General features: G+C 47.4%; 1 protein-coding gene across 1 annotated transcript; it reads right to left on the bottom strand.

Annotated features, from left to right (window-relative positions):
- Positions 1 to 1,405: 1,405 nt before the first annotated feature.
- On the bottom strand, positions 1,406 to 25,517 carry LOC135317462 (protein ELYS-like; the record flags this gene model as incomplete). The annotated part of the gene is made up of 19 exons (XM_064473755.1): positions 25,397 to 25,517; positions 23,937 to 24,190; positions 21,191 to 21,371; positions 20,196 to 20,403; positions 18,809 to 18,925; positions 17,763 to 17,847; positions 15,632 to 15,782; positions 13,059 to 13,191; positions 12,790 to 12,971; positions 12,215 to 12,315; positions 8,670 to 8,757; positions 7,809 to 7,902; positions 6,201 to 6,324; positions 6,015 to 6,071; positions 4,655 to 4,801; positions 3,719 to 3,906; positions 3,403 to 3,547; positions 3,195 to 3,308; positions 1,406 to 1,549 (listed from the first exon to the last, which is right to left on the bottom strand). Coding segments are annotated over exons 1-19 (2,634 nt in total), but the record flags the coding sequence as incomplete, so codon positions are not given.
- Positions 25,518 to 26,079: the final 562 nt, after the last annotated feature.

Genomic DNA, 26,079 nt, shown 5'->3' with positions numbered 1-26,079 from the left:
CCTGAGCCTGTCACACACCTCCCTCCTGCATCCTTCTCTCCCTGCCCATTAACATTACAATTGTAGTATCAAAATACCAGCAATCAGGCTTTCACTAATAACTCACGGTCTAGTCTGGGTTTAAACCAAGTTCAAGAGCAAGGCACACCACACCGTTGGCTGCTGTGGGATGAGCCTGCTCTTGAACCACGCCGGGTGATGCACGGCCCAGGAGTGAGTGACCTGAACCAACAGGCACATCAGGCACCGTCACCTGCATTTTTCCCTCTGCCTCACGTATGGGTCACCCACACAGCTCAGTGCATTGGAAAACGCTTTTTATTTGAGGAACAGCTGTAATTCAGAAGGAACCGCAGAACATTTCTCTCCGAGCATCTCAAAGGCACTCATTATCGTGACTGCTTTGGTGAGAACAGCATTCCTGCGATGGAAACCTGCAAGTTTTGCACAGAAGACAAAAGTACCAACAACATAAGAAACAAATGCAATCTTACCACGTGAAATTCTATTATTTCATTGCATTTTCCGACTGGCCTAGGCTAAGAGGTTACAAGCATTGCTCACAAGAGGCTATGGGCTGGCTTCTGCCTGGAGCTTGCGTCTTCCCCACCAGAAGCTAGTTATGGTTGGTTACATGGGAAGGGATGAAATTGCAGCAAATAAATGGAGTGCACTGACAACCCTGAGAGTCATCTTCCATGAGAAGAGGTTCTGATGGGGGATTAAACTACTCAGTTATCTGCGGCCTTATTTGCACGCCGGGCATGCCCTTATAGTACGATCTGCCCAAGGTCTTGGTCTTTTCTCATGGCCAAAGGACAGCAGAGAAGGGCAGTAACTGACCTTCATTGCCCTCAAGGCCAAATATACCAGAACTGAGGTTGATTTGGCCACACCACCTGTAGGAAACTCATCTGACAGCTACTGGCCTCTTTCCTGCTCTTTATCATTCTGCCTATTTTTAAGTAAATAAGGCAGAAACAAAGCAGAAACATGGCAGCAAGTGGGAAAAGGTTACTATTTGATCACACAATCAAGTCTAGCAAGATCCATACGCCAATAGCTTGATGGTAATCAGGGTTTTAGTTTTAGCCATCTTAAATTCTCTAAACATATTTACCATAATATAAATATATGTATTTTGCATAGCAAACATTATCATAACAGAAAAACTCTCTCTCAACTGGGTTTCTGCTCATTTCCTACCCATAACTCTCTAACTTTGGCCAACACACGACTGCTGAAAGGTGCCCTTGGATCCACATTTCCTGCATTAGCTGGTTTTGTTACTGTCGAGATTGGCTTTGGTCTTGCAGCTGTAAAGCACGAGGGAAAAACGATCAGCCTTGTGCAATCAAAGCGATGGTGAGTTGTGCGTTATATTCCCCCCCTAAAAACTACCTTCTCTTGGTCCGGACGAAGGCAGATGGTAAGGCTTGGCTCTCTCTACAGCCAGCTGCCTCTGACCTCTAGGAAGGGTCTTGCCATGCTGGGCTGAGAGAGAATTTCTGGCAACTGCTCTCTGTCTCCAGTGAGGAGCACAGTCGTTCTGATGAACGAGAAGCGTAAAGCAAGAAGTTAAATGTTACAAGAAGTTCATAGCACGGAGCTGTCGGTGCTATTTCGAATTAGGGAATACGTTTCCTCTACAGGTGCAGTAAAATACACCCCCTGCACAGAGCGGCAGCCAATTCTGCCCATCAGCGCACACCAGCTTCACCCGGAATTTTAGCCAAGCGGAAGGAAGACTAGAATAATAGCAGAACCTACAACTTTAAGCTAAAACCATGCCGGCACCCTGCAGAACCTCATTCTGACACGCTTGTCAGCACCCACAAGTTTCACGTGGCTGACAAAACAGCAGCCTTTCCCTTGTTTTTCCTGAAACGCCGCTGCCCCAGGTGACTGAATCTCCAGGGCAGCGGCGGGTTACGTTGGACAAGAGGAAGTGAGGATTAAAATGAGGAAGAGAAAGCTACCTACACACCCCTTCCCCCGGGATGGAAGCTTTCAAACGCAGGACCTCAACCTTCCAGAACCACCCCACAAGTTTGCTTCCCTGGGAAACTACGGTTCTGGAAAGCAGCAAATGGATCACAGAACCACAACAGAAGTTCACATAACACAGAATTTGACCTGCCTATGTTGAGACTCAGAAGTTAGGTAAGAATTTCTGTCCTAAAAGTGGTAAAACGAAAGCTGTGGAATTGCAGACCTCACGCTATAACTTGAGGAAATAATAAAAAGAACAACCCATGATGCAAATGTTGCCTGTGGGTTGGCACCCAGAGCTGCGTGTGAGATACCAGAGATGACATACAACACACTCTTCATTCCACAGTGACCCAAACAACTTCCAATCATCCGAACCCTACGTAACGTACGTCCCTGAATATCTGAATGGTAAGAGTGGCTGACAGGAAAGATACTTATTGTGCTGGTTTTGGATGAGAAGGGGTTAATTCTCCTCACCGTGGGGGGCGGCTGCCTTTCCGGCTTCCCGCGCTCTGCCGCGTGGCGGGGGGGCGGGGCTGGGAGGGGCAGGGCTATGGTGGGGGCGGCTGACCCTGACTAGCCAATGGCAGGTTCATTCCATACCATGTGACACCATGACCAGTATATTGAGGGCGGGCAGTGGCAGCGCAGAGGCGGCGCGGCGTTGGGTCGGTGGGCGGCTGCGGCGCGTGTGGTTTGTTTCGGCGGTTCCTTCCCCCTCTCCCCTCCCTTCCCCCCTCCCCCGGGGCTTTGCGCCTCTCGTTGTTCTCCTTTACATTGCATTTCTACTGTTGTTTCTTTTAATTTTAATTATTAAACTGTTCTTATCCCACCCCACGAGCGTTACCCTTCTGATTCTCTCCCCCATCTAACAGTGGGGCAGTGAGCGAGCGACTGTGTGGGGCTGAGCTGCCGACTAAACCACGACACTTATTTAATCCTCAGACACAAACAAACTATTTGACGTGGAGTCAACAACAGCCCTGAACACAGAATTTCCAACTTCACAGGGTCGCTTTGGAGAAGTGAAATTTTTTGTTCAACTTTTAAGTTCAGCTGTAACGAAAGGTGCAGATGCTTATTGCAAGTATTTCAAAGAAGGGTGTGATAAAGAAAGCAGGATTCTTATTGAGCACTGTTAAATCTAGTTAGTAACCCCTGAGAGAACCTTGCACACTTGGCAGGACTTTTACGCTTACCATGAGATGAACGTTCATCGCCCGGTTCAGCTGTGGGGCTGCCGTACAGTTGGCACGCTGCAGGTGCCGGGCTAAAAGAATCTCACGAGTCCGTAAAAATTTCTCCAAACACTTCTATGAGAAATAACACATTTGAAAACATATATGATGACCCTGCCTCTTCTCTTGGCAAAGACGGGGTTCAGATTTTCCTCTTGCCCACACTTACTTGTTCAGAGTCTGTGAAAGGCAGCCTCAGAAAGTCTTCCACTAGTCCCATCTCCCGACAGATGTCATACATGTCTTTTAATAGCTCTTCCTCCTTTAACTGAGTGGTGTGCTCCTGCAGCAGAGCCCAAGCCTCCGCCATGCACCTGTAGTTAATTTTGTGAGACGTAAAGGCATATTAATGGTATCACCAAAAAGATGCCCCCCAGATATTGTGCTCAAAGTTCAAAGGAAGTGTAGGGGATTGTGATTTCTAGTGTTTGTTCTCCACCTCTCACAGTATTTGAGTGCCAAAATGGTGGCAGGTATTTCTTTACCTATTGGACAACAGCACAGTGAGGAAAAGCCGCACTTCGCTACAGCTGGAGGCCGAGAGCTTCATCACCTGCGTGTATCTGAGGGCTCGCCTATGCTCTCCTTGGCACATGAGGGACTGAAGAATTCGCACGTCTTGCCACGACACAGGTTTGGTTGCAGTTGGTTCAACCAGCAGGGCCAGGGAGCTCTGCAGAAGGTAGAGATCAGGTTTCTTAAGATATAGAGACACACACGCGCACAACAAAACGATTCAAAAGTGTCTTCAGTAAGGGTGAATCTCTGTTGAATAAACTTAGATGGTGACTAATGAAGGGCTTGGTACCGGACAGGTAAATATAAATGCTGAAGTGTCTGCAGAAAAAAATATTCCGTGAGCCGTACAGAACAAAGGGAGTCCTTTGACAGGAGTGATTCACACCTGGCCAGGATAACCAAATCTCCGTCGGCAAACATCACCTCTCATAAAGACAAGTCATTCTCCCAGGCAAACAGGTTATATTAACATTGTGACGGGCAAAGAACAACCTTCAGCATCAGAGGGAACATGAATTAGATTGAAGAGTCACTTTGGCGGTCTTCTGTCTCAAGTCTTGCTGCCAGGATGGCAGTTTGAATAGTTAAAGTCCCCAAACCACTGCTTTTGAGAAAGCGCTCGACTGCTCTGCTGAGAACAACCTGAACAGACGGCTTTGGCAAGTCACACGTCAAGCATTAACGCTGACTTCTTCATTGTCTTAATCCATTTCCTCTCAACGTAATTAAAACCAAACTGCAGATCATCACGTATTGCTGAAGGTGCTGCTGAAGCAGCATTACAAAAGAAGCTTCCCATGTTTTATCACCTGGTATCAGCTAAGCACCAGGGTTTTTACATCATTTGATAGATCATAGCATTGTATTGCAATGTGTGCCCAACTAAACTGTCACATGCTTACATCATAATCCTTGTGGTCTAGAAGCCAAAAACCTCGAATAAGCTTAACAAGGCCCGAAGGGATGGCAAAGGCAGCTGCGAAGGAGTCGACGGAAGGTTCTGTTTTGTTCGGAAAGGGATGCGTGATGTCTAGCAGCAAGTAAATTGTCTGATATCAAGTATCGAATTAAGGCTAATAGATTTGCAAGACCAACAATTTATCACATGAAATAACATTATTACTATTGTTAATAGAATATTAATAGATAATAAAAGGAAATAAGAATATCATAGTGGTAGGACGCAGAAAATACTCATGTATTAGTCTTGCCATTTCATGCTGTTGCAACCTGAAGATAGTCAGGCCCTAACAACAAAATTGCATTCTGAATAAATAACCAGAAAGACAGACTCTCTGATTTCTCTAAGGCATTCAGAAAGGTTGCCTTTCGATATTTAAACAGTTCCGTTGGAAACACAGGCTCCCTCTTTAGTCACTGGAGCCACCAGCTGGACATTCAAAACACGAGAACGGCCAATGCTTGATTATTAAAGCAAACAAATTCTACAGCTGGTTTCTTCCCTCCTTTCCAGCGTATATAAAACAAGTGAAATTAGGGTGTCCTTACAGCACAGCTTAGCTCTGCATGATTAAAACTGGATTTAAACCAGTATGTGGATCACTCATCGGCAGTGTCGTTTTCTCTTTCTGACAGCTGTTTTGGGGGGTCTATTCTCATCAGAGAGCTCCGGGGTGCAACAGCTTTAAAGCCCCTGCTCTCTAGGCTCCCCTCTCGGGTCAGGCAACACACAACCAAAGCAACACAGTGTATTTCGGCAGCTTAAAAGTTCAGTTTCTGCCCAATGACTTTTCCCTTCTCTCTCTCTATTATTCTGTGTGCCCGCACTTGTAACAGCACAAAAGCAAGCCCTCTTAGCTGTGCTGGAAAATGGATGATTTCAGCAACATCAGGTCCTGGTACACCGCTGTCAGAAATCCTTTTGCTCTGAAGCAGCACATTCTAGTGCATCGCTCGAGGAAGCAGCTGTTTGCTACAGCTGTGGGTGCTTCAAAAATGAAAAACAGTTTACATTTTGAGACAATCTAGGGGAGCTTTCTACCTTTAACATTGCTTAGTAAACCTGTTTTCTCACATCAGAAAAGACTTTGCAACAAAACATTTTAAACATTCCTAAACAATCCACAGTACAAAGAAATCCAACAATGCTTCTGTCTGCGACTTAATTCTTAACTACACGTGTTCATCCGCAGTGTGTTTGAAGCACAAATTAGAAAATGCATCGAACGCGTAGGTGACAGACATTTCAGACCCCTGATGCGCGTATACTAGAGGTGTGACAGAAATAACTCCAAGGGATACGATTGCATGTTTGTGGCTTTCTTCAACGCCTTCTAGCAAATAGAGCTCCAGCAGTGCCTGGAATGAAAAGGTAGAAGCTTTTTAAAAGTCCTCTCTTTGAGAAATCATTGGCTTTGGGGGAGGGCTGGGCTGGGGCTGGGGTTTGTGGTGGTGGTGGTGGTTGTTTTCAGGGAACACAACACTCACCTGTAAGCTAGGAGGTGGGTATTTCCCCGTTCCTCCTTCATCTCTCTGCCACATCTCCTCAACTCGGTCTCCCAACTGGGAAACCATCCCATCGACCATCAGGCAGTCAGAGTCCCGTTTGCCTCTGGAACAAAACGTAGCGAGGATTTGACAGAGGAAAACACTAATTGCGGCCTCTCGGTGTCACAGATTTCCTCCAGCCAAAACAAACCCAGCTAAAGCTCCCACGACTCCAAGAAAGGAACAGACAGACAAAGGCACGATCGTGACTTGAAATAGACTGGAAAGAAATTTCGGAGTCAGGTGAAAGGTGCTCATTAGATCCTAGTGAATTATTAAAGGAGCTCCAAATAGGAATCCAAAAAGCTCCCTTATTAAGGGGAAAGTTGCAGCGACCTTTTAGTTTTCAGTTTTTCTTTTGTGCCGCATTACTTGTAATACAAGGGCAGTGTGAGCAAAGCTACCCCAAACCTCACGCCCCCAGCGGGAGCGTTCCCACACACAGCGGTGAGACCACATCACGGCAATGTCAGGCTTTGGTCTCAGCACCTCGCTTCTGTTACTGAAAAACAGTCACGGTCAGAAAGCTGAGCCCGCAGCTGAATTCTGGTATCCCCTGAAGCAGCACGTTTGCGCCTCTGCACGTGCCATCACAGTGACGGAGGGCTGGCCTGTGAAACACTGCATTCCTCAGAAGCCCATCGCAGGCTCCTGCGGGCTGCGACGCCAGCCTTTCATTTCCCGAGGAGGACGAGCAGAAGCAGCACGCTGGAGGTGGTGCTTCTAAGGAGCCCGTGAGCCTGTACGAGAGTTACCTGAGAAGGACGCGCAGGAAGAGGAGCTTGAAAGCCAGCGCCTGACATAGAGCAGCTTCCACCTGGACTCCTCCTGCTGCACCTTGTTCACGGTGCCACAGCCACGGCTACTTGAGGGCTTTCTTTAGGTTACAGAACAGTTGCCAAAGAAAAATCTGTTCTCACCTAACCCAAGGCACGTCACCATTATGCTCGTGAGCCAGCCCAGGAAAGGGAGCTCCCGTGAGGAAGGGGCTTTTATCCAGTCGCCAGGAGAGCACTGGCCGTGCCAGCTGCATGTGACTCTGCCCATCTCCTTCAACGACACCGCGGTGCTTGGGAGTGGGAGATTTGGGCCAATCCCCTTATCGCCATCTATCACTGCTCATTGAGAGAGATTATTTTTGCTTTGTTTTTTGTTTTGTATTTTTTTTTTTTTTTCTAAAACACGCTTTCTTCTGTGCCCAGAACAATTGCTCTGCAAAGGCCGTGCCTTGCTGACCTGGCCGTGACTGATCCTGTCCTCACCACACGACCTTTTCCAGTGGTAACAAATGACACAGAATTGCCAATGAATTACGTGCGCCTCAAAACAATGATGATACCAACAAAGGGCACTAAGCAGAGGTATATATCAACATTTCAACACGGGAAAGGAACCTCTCTGTTCAGCAGGACACACGCATCACTCCAGTCAAGAGTGTTGCCAGCAAATGCATGAAGCGTAGCAAATACAGCTGCTGATGGAAAAGCCACTCGCTGCCGCTTCTGAATTTGCAGTGGAACTGCTCTAGAGCTTTCCTGCACGTCCTACCTTGATAAACGCTCCAGTTGCTGTCGATGACCAGCGTAGTAGCTCCGAATCAGAGGATAATTGTAGAAAGGTCTAGAGAAACGCATCTCGTAACCTACAGGCAATAAATAAGAAGTAAGTTAAAGAAGTCATATCACATTTTCAACCTACAGTTTTTGACTAAAAAGACAGAAGAACACACAAGCTAAGCATCAAAAGCACAGGCCAGCCTCCGACTTTGAAAGAAGGCCATCCTCCTTCTGCCTTTGCTAAAAGAGACCTACGACACAGGAGTCAATTCCTCCTTGTCCTAAGTGCCATTTCAAGCTTACAGGTGATGTAGCATCCAGAACATGTAGTGTCAGCTGAAGTTCACTCTAAAAAAATACCCCCAGTTCTCAAAGGGAATGGGTTTTTAAACATGTCATGTGAACATGCGTAAGACAGTTAAGGCTGACAATAGGATTTATAACCCATCCAAATGATGAACTATTTCCAAGGTGTATTTTTTCCTCAAACAATCCCTAAAAAGTTCAAAACACGCACGTCAGGCTTTTACTGTAAAATCAAGCATTCCCGTGTTGGTGCTTTAGGAGTTACTTGTTTACAATCCCAAGGATTTCAAGCTGTGGGCACGAGCAACTCCCTCCCTCAGAGGCTTAGTGCTGTTTCTGAGAAACACCCCGGAAAGAAACTGCTTCCATCATTCTACACGACGCAGTTGAAAAAACAGTGAAATCTCAATTTCAGCAGCAGAACTTCAGCATCTGCTGTCACTGAACGGGCACGACTTGGTATCGATGAAGCCTTGACAAAACCATGGGGAAGCAGGTGTTCATAGGAAGCACTGACTGCTACAGCCGCGTGACAGTTTAGGCTTACCTGAGCCCTCGGGCAGGAGGCGGGACCCACAGAACCAGAGGACCACTCGTGCATACAAAGCTGCGAGGCTGGTCACCGCCAGCTTATTTGTCAAGTCTGCAAAACATGAAAAGAAGCTTAAGAGGACTGTTGGTGTGCAATTTCTTTTGTTTTTTATAAAGCTCCCCTCATTGCACTAAAGAGAAAGTAGAAAAATAACACGGTAGAAATCTTTGCCTGTGCATTTTTCACTCCCTATCACGTCCTTCTCTGAAGTAAAAGCCCACAATCACAAGCAACCCCTACAAAGAAGAAGATTCACTAAAGGTTTAATAAAAAAAAGTGAGGTTGGAACTACTAAATCCACTCATGGATAAGGCACCTGTTCTTCACGTAGCAGAGACGTTTACTCTAGCAAAGGGATTTTCTCTTTTCTCCTCAATATGCCAGGAACAAGTTCTAATAGAAACAGCTACAGAAACTCATGCAACTCACTTCACATGTTACTCATTTAGGCTTCCTCTCTGATTTTAGTCATTTCCAATCCAATATTTGCATGCAATCACGCACTGCTAGCTGACAATCAAAGGGAGTATTTGTCACAGTGCCACATCCCGTTGCTGTAATTTCAAGCCGGGTGCTTGCACAGCTCCTTGCTGACCGCAGCCTCCCCACCCACTCGCACCAGCTCCCCAACAAACTCTTGCCCTGAGCTCAACGCGCGGTAAGTGGCAGCCCCAACCCCTCCCATTTAAGCCCCTTCTCCCCGCTACATCTGACTTTCTGCCAATCAGCAAAACCAACAGAAGCTCCTCTTTCCACAATTACAGCCCCAGCATCGTTCCAAATCTTCATAAGACATACCAGAGAGTTAGAAATACTGTGACAAACCTTCTCCGGCGAGCTCTTGTGCCTCTCTTAGAAAACAATTCAAGACTGTGCTAAGGTTGCTCAAAAGCAACTGGCGGTGCTGCAGAGCCTGTAACCTCTGCGGGTCAGTGGAGCTGCAGGAGCCGTCAAACAGCGCAACACCTTTTCAAGAACAGGTATGAAATCGTTAGCCTACAGAGCCATTGCAGAGTTTCAAAGTGCACTTCCAGATCTGCGGGCAAGACCATCTACCAGCAGATCACTGAATGAGCTCAACTGGAAAGACTGACTCTAGGTTTGCAGCATGGCTGCACTAGTACTCACATATGTCATCAAATTCGTCTTTTGTATAGATCACTCTGCTCCACGTCCAGTCAAGGGCAAACTGTAAATTAGCAGCAGAACTTGGCTGCTCTTTAAAAAGAGAGAACAAAAAAGAAATGAATCAAGAATTCCAAACGAAGAAACCATGCAACATAAAAAAAACATAACAAGTCTTACCTTTAGATGTCCAAAGCTCAATGCAGCCAGTCAGAAGCCCTACAGAACCTGTCTGGGCAGCAGCTGACAAGACCGCCTCTAACTGCTCCTCCTAAAAGTAACAGGCGAAATCAAAGGAGAATCCCACCTGCTTTCAACATCCCAACCACCAACAGTAAGTGCTTGTTTCTAACCCTACACTCACTCAGGCATCACAGGCTGGGCTGCTTGTTGCTGTGAGGAGCACATGGAATTTTTCCCCTGACACGTCAACTTCCCAAAGGCTAATTCTAATCTTTATTTGCATGCCTCTGCATTATCCTCTCAATTTACTGCGTTCCAATTAACTATTCCCAGCAACGTGCCCTGCTTATACCCACAGCACATGGGGTGCAGAGAAGTTTGCCATCAGGAATGCGCGAAGGGGACAGAACAAACAGAACTCTGCAACGTTTGCATGGAAGCAGTGAAGCCAAGATCAAGCAGCTTTCCAGGCTATGAAGACATGAAGGAGTTACGACACCCCAAACATTAAGTTGTCATTTCCCAAGATGACAGAAAAGAAGTGAAACATTGATGTTCTAATAGGTTTCAGGTTTAGGCGCTTCAAACACTCTGTTCTAATGCCGTGGCGATCCTTCAGAAGGGCAAAGCACAGGCAGGCACAGACGTGCACTGTTAAGGAGTAGCTTAGTGCAGCTGGTGTTCTGGTACTTCTTCCAGGTGAAATGAACATAGAAACATAGAATCATAGAATCCTTAAGGTTGGAAAAGCCCTCTAGGATCAATGAGCGCAACTGTCAACCCAACACTACCATGTCTCCTAAATCAGGCCTCAAGTGCCACATCTACGTGTCTTTTCAATACCTCCAGGGATGGTGAGTCCCCCACCTCTCTGGGCAGCCTCTTCCAAGGCCTGACCACTCTTGCAGTGAAGGCATTTTCCCTAATATCCAACCTAAACCTCCCCTGATGCAGCTTGAAGCCGTTTCCTCTCGTTCTATCGCTAGTGACCTGGGAGAAGAGACCAACCCCCACCTCACAACAGCCTCCTGTCAGGCAGCTGCAGGGAGCGATAAGGTCTCCCCTCAGCCTCCTCTCCTCCAGGCCAAACAACCCCAGGTCCCTCAACCTCTCCTCATGAGACCTGTTCTCCAGACCCTTCCCCAGCTTTGTTGCCCTTCTTTGGACACGCACCGGCAACTCTATGTCCTTCTTGTCCCGAGGGGCCCAAGACTGAGCCCTCATCAAATTTTCCTTTTTAGGGCTTTTGCTTTTTGTTTGCTTCTTTCTTTGGCTTTTTAAGCACATTCACAAGTATCTTTCCCTTCTAAACAAAATCATCACATTCAAAGCCATTTCTACACGTTCGAATACACACATCAGATTTCCATCTTTTTCTGAAAACCAGTCTCAGACAAGGAAACACACCGAGTACGACTTACGGTGGCAAACAAAACCCCAAACCAAGCTTCTTGTCCCTAATTCTGAGATTTGTCTTACTCACATTCACAAGCAATTCCTGCTCAAATCCCTAACAAGCCTCTGAATGATCTAGTCTCAATTCAGCAAAGGGTATGACAAATTTCTGCATTTCCCAATTATTCCCAACGTGGAGCTGACATCAGATCACCCAATCTGAATGGAAGAGCCTACATCAGGCTTGCAAAAGAAACAGCCTATGGGCCAGGCCAACCTGCCAAGACGGTCATGTTAGCTACCACACTGTGCACAAGGGCTCTTTGCCCCAACGCACCCCCACAGATCTGGAGAGGAATCCAGTAGAGAGGAAGATGAGGGCAGGGAAAGACTGCTCTCCCCTTCCTACCAAGTGCTCCTCTGCCTGAAGGTTGTTCTGAGGGAACGATGCTTCCTTTTCTCCATTCTGTCCTCTTTTCCCAGCTCATCAGGGATCAAAACCCGAACTCAGGACCACGCACGCAGTTGCACTCATTGATGAGAGAGAAGGAACAGCTTTCCCCGACTTTCTCTTCCTGCTCCTACAGCAGCGCTCTCTTCCTTTCTAGACATTCAGTCCCTGATCGTGCTTCAACGGGAGGCAACGGTGGGTTTACACTCCCAAGAGGGGACCTCAAACATTACATTTGATAAAACTGGTAGGGTACAATTGCAGTTACGCGTGTGGATGGGCAGGAGGAGCATTAAATGGTCCCTGACACCGAAAGCAGCGCCATGGAAAGCTTAGGAAAGGTCCATCTCTTGACATTCTCCATAAAGACACAGTAAAAGCTCACCTCCTTCTGGAAGCCGCTGCACGTCACATGAACAACTCCAGAGCTCAGCAGGCACGTGCCATCTGCAGAGACAACGAACGTTGGACAACATTCCATACTCTCACCGTGATGGTAGCACCAGTTTACATTTTTGTCACAGCAACCTCTGGAAAGGTACAACTGAGTACCCGTTTTCCTCATGACATCACTTACAGCCTTTTTTAGAAAAATAATGGCTGAGGGTAGAAATTTTACCTCCGGGGCTATCGAGGTGCTGCGCTTTGAGCTTCAGCCCAGAGTCATTTCATCTGATCACCAGCACCACCTCACGGGCTGCGTTACAGAAGCACCCAACCCCCAGACCCAGCCGCCTGTCAGGCAGGTGTCACAACAGCACACACTTGGTCAGTACAACGTCATCACAGTTGGGTGGGTGGGGGGTTGGGGTGTTTCGGTTTGGTTGGGTTTTTGCGTGACAAACAGTGAACAGGAGAACCAATAAATGGCATTTGAGCTCGGTTTAAGCTTATCACTACTCAAAGCCGTGTAATACCTACCAAAATTATAGGTGCTTGGATGAAAACACAGCTCAGGTTGTGGGTAAGAAGGAGGAACTCTCCAGCTTAGGCTGCGCTCCTGCACCACAACATCCAGAAGGGGGTTTGGAGCAGTCGTGCTTGTCACAGCGTCCAGTGACCACAGTGCAAAATAGGGGCAGTCCTGAAGGGATTCTTCTGGCCTGAAAGAAAACAAGCGCAGAAGCTAAACGCCGACTTTCCAATGAATTATGGGGAGGGATACTGAAACCAGCTTCATAAAAACCTACCTTAGTGAGCCTGGCTTTTGAGCCTCATACCAGCAGTCAAAGTCAAATACACCCAAATAAGTAGATGGTTTTCCCTGGCTGCGTGTGTTCACTTGCCAGCTGAAGACGGAGACACTGATGTCAGGAGATATGACTGGAAAAGACAAGACATTGTTTCTTATTGGGAGAAAATACAATCTATCTGACATTTTCAAAACATCCCTTTCTATTTTGGCTTCATTCTGTTACGTCACTCATGAAACGCAACACTTGACTAAGAAGAATTTTAAAAATGTACACCACAGCATCACCTCTGTGATAGGTTTCAGTCATGCTGCCCCCCCTTTGCGAGTTCAACCTGTATCCGTCCTAAGACAAACCCAATACACAATTGTCAGGTAATCAAGTTTCCCATACAGTAAGAGTGCATCAAGATGGTTAGAAAAAAACAAAAACCAAAAAACAACCCACCACCCTAGGAAAACATACATTGCTGCTTTTAGAAAGCATACAAATTCTTGTCGTATACACTTGATCACTCAGCTGGCATTATTAATGTCCAGATTCGACTCGATTACGGGTGTTATGAATAGCTCCTTTCCAGCACAGTCAGAATGAAAGAACACAATTATCACACAAAACAAACACCAAAACCCAACCCCAACAAACAGGAGGCTGGAACAAAGAGTTTAACATCAAACATTGACCATGTTACACTCGGGTTCTCTCAAGAAGTGGCATGGTCTGTCGTCTCTGGGGAGAAGGCATTCTCCAGATGTGAGCAAAGTGGGGGGTGCATCCTTTACCCTGACAGAGTAGGGAACCAGGAGACAGGTCGTTTGGCAAAATGGGTCTCTGTTCTCTGCTGAGTTCATCAGGGCTGCTCAGGGAGCCTCCCACGCTTTACTGTGTGTCATCGTGAGCTTCTGTGCCCTTTCACTTGTGTGAGCCGCTGAAACTGCCTTTGAAGATGTCAATTAGTTTCATAAATCAGAAGCCAGCTGCATTTCTAACCTCAACCCACATCCAACAGAAGCTCATGTGGGCCTACAACTTGAATAGTTTCTGGATAAAAGCTAATGAGGAGCCATCAGAAAAATTACAAGCATTTTTCCATGCCTCAGGCTTCATGAAAAGGGGACCGAAAGGGCCTTTTTTGTTGGTTTTGGTTTGGGTTTTTTGGTGGGTGCGCCTGTTGGTTGTTTTTGAGAAGGTTTTAGAAGGCCCTCTCCTCAGAATCATGACACAGGTGGAGAAAATCCAAAGGGGTTTTCATTAGATTTTGACACGCTGTTGTTAGAGGATGGCACCCCAAAAGAGGTGGAAGCTGCCTCTTCAGGACTAAGACAAAGCTAATAAACACAAATAGCCTAGAAAGTCACGCCAGTGTGGTCTTTGTAACAGCAGACATAAGTTAAGGCCAGTAAGAAGAGAGGGAAGGGCATTCACACACCCAAACAAAAGGCTGTGAAAGTTATCACTGCAGCCGGCTCAGAGATGTGCTCAGAGCATCACTGGATGTGCAAACCCAGAGATGCACATCTCATTATTGCAAGGGAATGAAAGACACCAGAGGAGTTTTAACTGTCGATCCGGACAAGGGAAGCCAGAAGCTCTTGCTTTAAGAGCTTGTAGGTGTAGGAACCTATTAGACACAGAGAGGGCAAAGTGCACAGGCAGATCATAGACTCGTAGAATCATTTAGGTTGGAAAAGGCCCTTAAGATCATCGAGCCCAACTGTAAACCTCATACTGCCAAGCCCACCACTAAACCCTGTCCCACAGCGCCACGTCTGCACGTCTTTTAACTCCCTCCAGGGATGGTGACGCCACCACTTCCCTGGGCAGCCTGTTCCACTGCTTCGCAACCCTTTCTGTGAAGAAATTTTCCCTAAGATCCCAACTAAACCTTGTGCTCTAGACCCTTCACCAGCTTCGCTGCCCTGCTTTGGACACACTCAGCGCCTCAGTATCTTTCTCGTAGTGAGGGGCCCAAAACTGAACACAGGATTCGAGGTGCAGCCTCCCCACCGCCGAGTAGGGGGGGACGATCACTGCCCTACTCCTGCTGGCCACACTCTCTCTCATACAAGCCAGGATGCTGGTGGCCTTCCTGGCCACGCGGGCACACTGCCGGCTCATCCAGGTGCTTGGGGAAGGTATCAAACAGATCTGGCCCCAGGACCGAGCCCTGGGGAACAGCACTCGTGACCGGCCGCCAGCTGGATGCAGGTGCAGGCATAGGTTGGAAGAGGGGAAAAAAGAAAGTTGAGGGAACATTCCTAAGCAATGGAGGGGATGATCCTACTGTTCAAAGACGAGAGCTGGAGGAATAAAATGACTGACTGGTGTTATAGAGGTGACCCCACCATACATCGCTACAGCATGTCAGCAAGCATTGAAGGGAAAAATAGGGTTTATTTTAACAAGTCCCACAGAACCTAAGCACCCAGTTTTTCCTTTGAAATAAGCCCAAGAAGTTAGTCTATACAGATATTGAAGACTTTCAGGCTGTGGGTATGGAACAGCATTCACTGCTTGGATGCCAAAACCATTTAGTTTAGAACAACCAAACACGGGCATCAGGAACAAACCTTCATCAACGCTGCCTTCTCTGTCAATGCAGTTGGGAAAGATTTCTACAGCCTGACAGCTGAGTAGTTTGGCCTTGCTGCCCTGCCCTCTCAAGGGAAAGGCTCCACCCGTCAGATCCAACCTGTACTTTTCAACACAGGATGCCAAACCCTGCGGAAAAAATCACAGGCGAGAGAAAGGTCATTCTGAGAGAAAAGCAGACATTATACCTCAGTAGGAAAGAATGTCCATGTCTAATAGAACCTGCATATTGTACTGTATCTCTCCCAGGCGCTTAATCTGATGGCAAAGAGAAACTACAGCTGACAAGCAAGAGAACTGAGTGTCAAACCGTAACGGGTAAGTTTGGCCGTAAAAGCTTTGCACATTTTCAGAACTGAGCATTTCCCTCGCATTACTGGTTCTAAATGTGTTTTGCAGAATTCCTTGCACCGTCCCGGTTTCTTCACAAACCTACGTATTTATCTAGAAAGAGAGATCTGAAATAATGCCATACATAGGCATGCAAAGCGCTTTGCTCCATGACTTGATCACAGAACTGATGAAGTTAGAGGAGTCACGGCCTTCCAGCAGCCAAAGCTCTCTTGCGAGGCATTATCTATAGGCACACACCGCTAGAGTGAAAGCCCATCCCTCGGGAGTAGCCATGAGAACGTCTTCCTGAGTCACACTCTTCTCTCAAACCACGTCAGCTCCTGCCAGCTCCTCCTCTCACCTCCTCAGGGACTAAAGGGTGAAATATGCCTCCCTGCCTTCACCAAGTGCAGCCAACAGCAAAACAACCCGGCGGACATGGCATGCACGTGGGCAAGGCGTTTAGGGGCACGAATTCCTACAGAGTCAGCCAACTACTTTGAGACCTACAGAAACTCCAGCAGGATTGTGTGGAACCTCTGAGACCACCAATTGCTAAGCAAGCATTGACTGAAATACTGTCTTTCCAAATACAGCACTTGGTCAAATGCTCTACCCTACGACACATGGGTGTGTGGATTGTGGACAAAGACCAGCTCTACAATTAAAAACCAACCAAACAAAACCAAAAGCTAAGCAGCTAAAAATCTCCAAAAACCTACCAGAAAATAAAAAAATTGCTTGTACCTCATTCTACCCAAGTTTCCTAAAGTTTCAGAGCTCTAGAAGGAACTGGCATGAGACAATCCATTCTCGTATGACCTGATATGTTACATGTAACTCACCTACTCTGAGAACAGGCAAGCTTTCTCTTAACCATTCTAGGAAATCCTACTAATAAATATCAAGGCTGTAGAGCACAGATCCTCTCCTACCGCACCTCAACAGGAAAGACATGCTCTGAATTAAGATTACTTTCCCATCCAAAAGATTTTGCAAGGGTTTCAGGCGTAACACTGAATAAAATTATACGTGCTAAAAACGCGTCTTCTATCTGTTAGATAACAGAGAGGTAAGGCTAGTTCATCTCTATTTTAAACACAACCTCTTTGGAGCCACTTCTCAAAATTTACATATACTTTTTTGACCAAATCAGACCACTCTTTACTGTATTTGCCTATTTTGCTGGCTTCAAGAGCAGAGTTCGTAGGTAACGCAGCCAAAAAGTAGAAAGAGTTCTCTTTAGAGCTACTAAGTTTCAGGACCAGCACTGAAGAGACCCTGCAGGTGAGCGTCATGTGAAGTCCTGCTGACAGAGCTCAAAGGGAAAACAAGAATTTAAACCTCAAGACCGGAACAGAATAAAGCTGTACGCCCGTGTTTTAAGGAAGGGAGACAGACAGAACCTTATTCAACTCTGCAGTTTGGTTAAACAGAGCTACTCAAAGCCCTGTCTTCTCTTCCTACATGCCATTCACTTGGTGTTTAAATGAAGAATCATTTTATTTGTAAAAGCTGCTGCCTCTTCAGGAACTGAATTTATACGGGCTCTTTGCAGACGGCCCTGGCTGGAACACACGACACGGCGGTATGAAATTGTACGACTTCTTTTCAAAAAGTATGGACAAAGGCCGTGCCCGGGAAGACTCAGCAAAAGATTCTTTCTTTTTAAGTCATCTCTGAATTGTCATGGTCAATATTCCCCCTGCCAACTTCACTGATACTCCCTTAGGGAAAAGGACTCTTTCCATCCTTTCACGGACGCGCACGTCTTACCTCGTACATGGCTTGTCCTGAAGCCAAGGGCCTCCTGTCTGCGAACGCTAACTGCAACAGATGTAAACTCACGGCATCGCCTTCACTGGAAAAGGTACAAATGATGACATTTGGTTACAAAGCTGCTTTATAGTCCTCGTTACCCTTTCCTTAGGTCTAGGCTGAGGTTTCCTGAATAGCACTGTCTTGCTGAAAAGAAAAACAGCCCTTCCCAAAGCATGACAATTGGTCACATTTAGCTGCTAAACCACAAAGGAGGAAATTTGGACACTAACAGCTTCTGGGGCAAAGGCTACCCATACAATCTGGAAGCTTCAAGATGTTCTGTGGAGTAAAAATGGTTGGGAACAGCTCTTCGCATTGAAGAGCTCGCAATCAAAACTGCTTTACAGTCAAACTGAAAAAGATTGCCACTCCATGAGCAGCCGAGCTGAGTAAATAGCTTGCTGATGCTGAAAGGGGCAGATCTTTCTCCCCTTCCCTTCCCACCAAAGCTCCAGTCCCTCCCCTGCACACACGGCACCTTCCACACCCTCCTTTCAGTCATTAGCCCAGCAGGAAACCACCGACTTGGCTGCTGAGCACCTTCCCTGCCAGCCGAGCTGAGCTGGCTCACCAAGGCTCAGGCTGGCACCAGGGAACCGGCCATGCTGTCACCTCCTCCTTTAGGGGCAGCAGGCTGGTGGATCCGCACCGTCAGTGCTCTGGAGCTGCAGCCTCCACTGCGCTCCATGGTATTTTCATACCACGGTGTGAATATCAGGCAAATCATGAAGCAGTCATCAGGAAACAAAGGAAGCCATTGAAGAATGCCAGCACAGAAATCGAGCCACTGTCGCTTTGCTGCCTTTCAGCAGGGAGGAACTAGTAGGTCCCTCTCCATCCCTGTTACATCCTGTACAAATCGCACCGGCAGCCCCTTCCATACCGGAGAGAATCTCCTGCACGGCTAATTCAACAAAACAAATACACGTGGGTCAACTCTAGGTGAACAAATACTCAAAAAAAAAAAAAAAACCAGTGGCCGATAGTAAGCTTTTATTCACCTTTCTTGCGTCGACTGAACAGCCCACAAGTAGCACCAGTTGCGAGGATCGTGCTCAGGCTCTTGAAAAGTAACGGCGCAGACAGGAATCCTTCCTCCTTCAAGCTGACAGTGGTGCCTGCAGGGTTAACAAAAACAGAAAGCAGGTGAGCCTGGTGGCCCTGCCTGTTTGTAGAAGGGGAGAAGCATCTTCTGAGCAAAGAGCCCCTGACGTGCTTCTCCTCAAGGCACAGAAGGTCACACTCCCGTCTCAAACAAGGGAGTCACGGGAGCGACTGCTTTTGATGCAACAGCCACGAGGTGAGGAAATTACTGTCCATCACGGGCAATAACCTGGCTTTATCTCCTCCCCTGCCTGCGGAGCAGGAACATGAAAGATTCCTTCAGCTGCCAGGCAAAAGATTCTTCCTACTCTTGTCGCCTGCTTCAATATTGAACTGAAAATGCAGCCTCTCTTCTGCACACGCTGAAAACAGCGCCAAACACCAGTAGTGTCTTGTTTCTTTACTTGGACTATCTAAAGCCTTTCTCCTCCAGACTTCTGAACCTTCCTTGCACCTTCACAATCTATTCCTGCCACCACACTGTCCCTCCACTCTCTATTCATGCCGCCAATCGTTCCCGGTGAGTCACTGCAGATTTGCTTAAGTGAATCCCGATCTGAATTGGGTCAGATATTCCAGGGGGGATTGCTCTTTGGCAGAGCTGAAATCATCTCCCTCATTTCTCTGTTGCTTATCCCTTGACATGACCCTTATTCCCCCTCCAAGTGTTCCAAGCAGACTTTCATTCCCATGCATCGCTGCCTTGGCATGGGTCAGTCCCCTCTTTTGCTCGAGGCTGAAATGTGGGAGAGAATGTCTTTTCAGCCACAGATCAGCTCTTGATCCTTCACGTCTCACTCCTTTCAACCGGGACGCTTTAAAGAATATGATCACCACAATCCCATCATTAACATACTTCAGCCTTTCAATGGGTGCCCTCATTGCAGGAGCTGGTTCTGAGAAATAATGTCTACAATCTCTTTCATTGAAACACACACAACTCCTGCTGTCACTGAATACTGCTGGTGGAACAAACTGCCTTATGGAAAGCAGCTCTCTCACACCCCAACTGCTTGACAGAACCCAGAGAAGGGAGCTTTCCGCAGTTCCTCAGCCCACGGGCACAATAAGGAGAACAATCCCAGCCCGCTGGGCAGAAGGCGGCCCACTGAATCCAGGTATGGCTCAATGGCTACTTCAGAAGGGGATTCCTAAACAGGCCAAGATTACACTCCACATTTCCCTCCCTGAAAAAGGGCTCTTTCAATTAACAGACTTCCTCCTCAAGCAGAGCCTTGAGAGCCCTGCACCTCCAGGCGTGACCAAGTGCAAAGGCCGACTTACTCCCGCTGCAGAGTTTTCATATTCCACAGTGACAGGGAGCCGTCGGAAAAACCCACGGCGAGCTGGTTGCTTCTGCTGATGTAGCACAGGGTCGAGAGCGCTGTTCCTGAAGGACACTGTAGCTGAAGGCAGAGATGTCTCCCTGCTCTGCTCACGGTTGCTCTTCCTTGTGAAACGCCAGCAGCAGCTCTAGTGACAACTGTTAGACCTGCACGCACAAAACCACACAATAAAGGAATGCGTTAGGCCATTCAGGTTGCATTTGAAACACTGACGTGACAACATGGATGATCTAATTCTACCGTCCCCGGCAAAATACCCATTGATGCAATACTTTGTCTGCTCTTCCCATTCTGTACGCATTCAGAGCACACAGGAACTCTCTGACTGGACAGGTATCCTCGCTCCTATTTCAAAACCAGGTGAAAGCAAAACCTCCATAGACAAATTCTTCCTGGGCTCTGCACATCAGGAGTCTGGGCCTCATGGTGAAGCTACTTGAAGTGACACCAGCTCCCGAGGCCACTCTTGTAAGAGCAAAAACAGCGTATGCAATCCGAGTACACCAAGTACAGGTTCCGTTTGGTCAAATGCAGGGATTTTGGTAAGGCATATTTACTTTAAAAAACAAGCCTCAACTTTGCCCCAAGTCAATGAACAGAAGCAGAAGAACATTCCCAGGAAACAGGGCACGTCCGACACACCTTCCTGTCAGGCAGCTGCACCGACTCGGATGGTCAGATTCCTACCCCTCACTGGTGAGAATCACCGTGACAGCGGGACCCTGGTGGGAGGGGGTATTTGTAACCTTAGGAGGAGTATGAAGCCACTCCCATTTTTAATCCTTTCAGGGCCAGACGATGTCAAACCGCCACCTGTCATCAGCAGCCATAAACGTCTGCACAGCAGTAGCTTCAAAGTGGGATGCGTGTTGTTGATTTAAAAGACACAAGTTTTCTTACTTTTCCGTTCAAGTTTAGAAACCGCAAGCTCACCCGATGGTTCATTCTCCCTCTGACTGCAAGAGAGATCATCCAAACCAAGGTCCACCACAAGCAGATGACCAACATCTGTCGCCACCGCTGCCACGCCACAAAACCCTTGCAGAGCCCGGTGCAGGTGCCAAGGCCTCACGCTGGCTCCTCCGGGGTTAGTTATGGGCTCTACAGCAGTTACCTACAGGAAAACTACAAGTTAGTATTTCAGCTCTTTGACAAGCTTTGAGAGAAATCACTCAAAAGTGAAGCCAGAATCAGCCCATCAGAAGCAAGAAAGTAAATACAGGGTTCTCAGACTTAAAAACACAGCATTGATCCCAATTATATCCAGACAAAACAAACAAACCAACCAACCCCCAAAAATGTCCTGTACAAAAATCCGTTACTGCCTTCCGTTTACGGGGTTTCCTGCAGGGATTTCGCTGAGCTCACTCCAACTGCAATGGTGCAGTCTATTATCACAGCTTACCAAGTTCCATTTTCCACTTAGAAACCATTAACTCGAAGACAACACAGAAAATCCGTTAAATGCAAGAAACTTGACCGTATTTAAGGGACTGGAGTAAGAAAGACCAAACTCACTCTCGCTCTCCCACGGCCCCCAGCCCGTCAGCACTGGGATACAGCCCACGCCTTCTTTGCCAAACAGGTACTAGGGCAAATCTCGGCTCTCAGTCAGACGCGGCAGCGGCCAAGTTGCAGGGGAGACACACCGCTGCCACGGCAAGGGAGTATTGTTACAGAGAGCGGAAGGGAGATACCAGCTTAGGGAAAGCTACACCAGTCCTCATTTAGAATCAACAGAGCAACCAGGGAAAGCAGAAAAGTTTTCAGTGCCGAAACAGCGGCAAAAAGCCCAGCAGCTGGTTCGCCAAAAGCCAGCTCCGGCTGAGGAGACGCGCACGCTGCTCTGTAACACGCGGAGCCGCCTGCCAGCAGCTTTAGTACAAGGCCCTGATGAAGACAGACCTTTCCGCACCTGCAGCCCCTCCCGGGACAGCCCTGACTGCTCCAGCAGAGACACCAGCACGTGAGGGCTCCTGCACTAAGGCTCCACAACAAAAGAACACGGGCTGCCCTTCAGCCTCCTTGCATAATGTCACACAGTGACACCAGGGAGCTTTACATCAACAGCAACCTGTTACACGACAACGGAACAGAGCAGTGAGCACCACAAGGAGTCCTTTTTTTTAATATATTGTTTTTTCTCCCCAGAGGTGGGGAAAAATTGACCAAACCTCGAAGCCCCAAAGTTCTCTCCTCTCCCGTATCAAGCACTTGCTGTGACTGCGCTGCCTGGCAATCTGCTACAGAATTTACCTTTCCCCTGGGCCACAAGAATTCTACTCCTAGAAGTGCCCGCAGTATTTGAGACAACTTTATATTGTTTCTGTCATGGTTTCAGCTGGGATAGAGTTAATTTTCTTCACTCTAGCTGGTATAGTGCTGTGCTTTGAAATTAGCATGGAAAAAAACCTGTTGAGATAACACACAGATGCTTAGGCTGTTGCTGGGCTTTGCACGCTCTCCTACACTGCTGCCAGCTCCTTCTGGGAACGAACGCAGAAATCCTGTCTCAGCTCCCTGACTCTGCATGCTGCCCTTCTGCCTCACACAAACCAGCAAGAGTGGGGAAAATACCATTCCAGAGCTCTGAAACATGCAACCGTTATAAACCAATTTAATACCGTTAATGGTTTCAATTCAGATTTGCTTTTACAAGTCTGAATGACTGCACGTCTATGTCAGCGCACAGCTTGCCTTTCCATCTCAAACGCTGAGATTTATCAGGACGATCGGCAAACCCACACAGCGGAGCACCAACCCAGCTCAGCTCGTTAGACATCACCACCCCACAAACGCTCACTGCCAGCAATCACACTGTAGCGCTACAGACAAACAAACCCCGCCTGGATTCTAGCAAGTCAAACCAAACCACGCTCTGGAAAGCTGAGTAATACGGAAGTATTTATCTGTCGCAGATTCTAAGGTGGTAAAGACAGAGGGAACCTTGATGTTCCATTACCTTAAGGTGACTCTTGTCTACACTCAGATAAGGAGCCGAGGGGAAAGGACGTCATCTGAGTTTATGGGTTAGAGAGGGCAGGGAAAATTAGCAACATTACACCAGAGTATCCCACCGGCACAAGCACCATATGCAATAAGCAGAGGTTCAAGGGCTTCAGGCTGAAAGTCAGTCTGTAACCACCTGCCAGGTAACGCAGTGAAGCCTGTTTTTTCCCATCCTAAGTCAACAGAAAAATGTGCTTTGCTCTAAAGTCACCTGCTTGCTAGTCCGAGACTCCTGGGAATGTGCCGAAGTCAGCTACAGCACAGCCATGGAAGTCTGAGATGTTTTAAAGACAGTATTTCTGACATAATGAACCATTCAGGACATGTATGTTACCAACACTTGAAAGGCAGGGTGAGGACGAGTTCTTTGTCACTCTGGCTAAAAAAAAAAGGTAGTTTTCCAGGCCTTTTTGTCAAAGTGGAGAATGAGGTAACAACGTGCTCTACTGCAAAACCAGAAAACTTGTTTGACTCTCAGCAAACTCAAAGGATAACGGTACCGTTAACCCCACGCTTTCACATCAAGGTGCTCTCGACTGGACGCTCTGCAGTGACAGTATGATGACACAATAGAGAAAATGGACGTCCTAGCAAAGAGACGCTCCAAAGCTGCTCCTGAAACAGCGTTATGCAGCACCTGACAACGTTTCCCCCATTAAAAAGCACCTACCCTTCCTGGCAGAACTACTGCTGTAACCACGCTCGATGTTCCAGGGTCGTACAGGCAGAGAACACTTCCCTCTGCTTCTCTCAAGCCAACCAGCAGCCCCGTTCCCGTCTGCCAGGAAACCTCCTTCACCACGCGGATGGTGGGAGGCTGCTCACGGGCTCCACTGAAACGGTGTGCAGAGAGCCGCTCTCCCGTCACAGCGCTCACGACCTCCAGCTGAGGGCCACACGCCAGCCAGGCCAGCCCATCTCTCCCTGGAAGAAGAGAAAAGGCTGGCTAAAGCAAACTCCCAAGAGAGGGTTGAAAACAACGGGAAAATCACAATCACTGCCCCTTTGCTTCAACAGAAGTACCTCACAGAGCAAGAGAGGCTTACCGAATTCGGGTCGATTATTGAAAATCACCCACTGAATCCTCAACCAATGCATCGTAAAATGAACCACCTTATGATTTTGCATTTGGACTTGTCATTCCTGCACTGAAGAATTCTGCTTGTTTGGGATAAAGATTACAATAGATTGGTCTCTAGTCTTTATACCATATTCAGCTTGGTTTTGCTAGAAATCATCTAAATACATATGAGAATACAACTCCTAAAGCATACTTCAAATATGGCAAAATCTCAGCCAATTCTTTTCTAGTTGACTAACTTTGCTCGACACACGCCTACTTTGGGCAGGGGTTTGGACTTCAACAAGGAATTACCTCAAAATGGGCACTGCGGGAGCCAATTTCAACTTTTACACGCGCTGATCACAGAGAGAAGTTAGCACATTTAGTTTCACTGAACTACTTCCAACACAAAGGGAGTATTAACTCAACTACTGCACTTACAGTCACACAGAGAGATTCTACATGGTCTCAGCAGAAGCCCGGACACCCAGGCAGGCCCCCGGCTCTACCTTCAGATCACCGACAAAGTCAGCTACCTCATCTGCTCAGCCGCTCTCAGCAGCTCTCCCGGGACACTCCTCTGCGTCCCATTAAATGCTCTGCAAACCTGGCTGCAGCGCCCAACAGGGCTTTCCTCTTCCTTCTGTTTTTAGTCAGGCTAGGAAAGAAAAAGCAGGGGGGGTTGCCTCTCTAACACTGTGGGAGAACTAGTTCTGCACGGGATGTTATGATGGTACCAATAAATACAGCCCAAAACCACACCAGGACTCTTTTGTAAACTGCCTTTCATTCCATTAGAAGTTGAGGAGGGCTCACTGACTTGCCCGTGTTATTTTAATAGCTCAAGACTGGCGCAGGCTGTTGTCCTTTCAAAGTTTAACTCTACTAATGTTTTAATGTTAACATTTTTCATCATTTTGTCATAGCTCATCCTTTCTGTTCTCTCAAAACCTGACGCACCTGAGCAGCACCAACCTGACACAGCTGATGCTGTGACCCCGTGCCTCAGGTCACCTCCAGGCAGTAACAACTTCACAGCAAGACCCAATTTCAAGGAAAAGGCTCACCTCTGGAAAACCGCCCGCGCAGCACAGACCCTCGCGTGAGCTCATCTTCCCCAAGAGCCTGAATGGTCACCTCGGGAAACTGCAGCAGGCTGCTCGTTACCTGAGCCGCGAGGTCTCGCATTCTTCACTGTGAATAGAGAAGACAATGCCAAAAGAGGCTCCTGACAGCCATCGACATTTTTGAGATTGACAGAACTTTCATCCCTTTGCCGTGAATAATCTCCCGGCCACCTCCTGCGGCTCTTTTCCTTAACAAAAGGGCACTCAGGACAGGTTTGGATCTCACAGCAGAGCAAAAGCAGAATCCTTTGCTTTTCTGATGCCTACGAGATCACCAACAAAAAGGGACGCAGGGGTACTGACAGGATAAACAACATGGGAAAAAAGCCCAAGACACTGGAGTCAAGTCAAGCAAGGCGGCACGAGTCAGAGAGTGAGTTTTGCATTAAAAAGCTCCAGAAAATAAATAAAAAAGAACAAGTTGAGAAATTACATGTTTGAGCAGAATCACATCCAGCCAAGTCAGTGTTCTGGGATGTCACCGTTGACTGACATGTAGTACATGAAAGTCAGATTCAAAGGCCAACAATGTTACGGGCTTACTGAAGGAAAAGCTACAGATACGGTCAGTCGCAGCTGCAGACGTGATGTCACAAACCAGGTTCACTTCAGTGCCACCAAAA

This window comes from Phalacrocorax carbo, chromosome 26 (genome assembly GCF_963921805.1).
Source record: "Phalacrocorax carbo chromosome 26, bPhaCar2.1, whole genome shotgun sequence".
NCBI classification, from domain to species: Eukaryota; Metazoa; Chordata; class Aves; order Suliformes; family Phalacrocoracidae; genus Phalacrocorax; species Phalacrocorax carbo.
The sequence above is the reverse complement of the archived record's forward strand: the minus strand, read 5'-3'. Positions and strand labels throughout refer to the sequence as shown.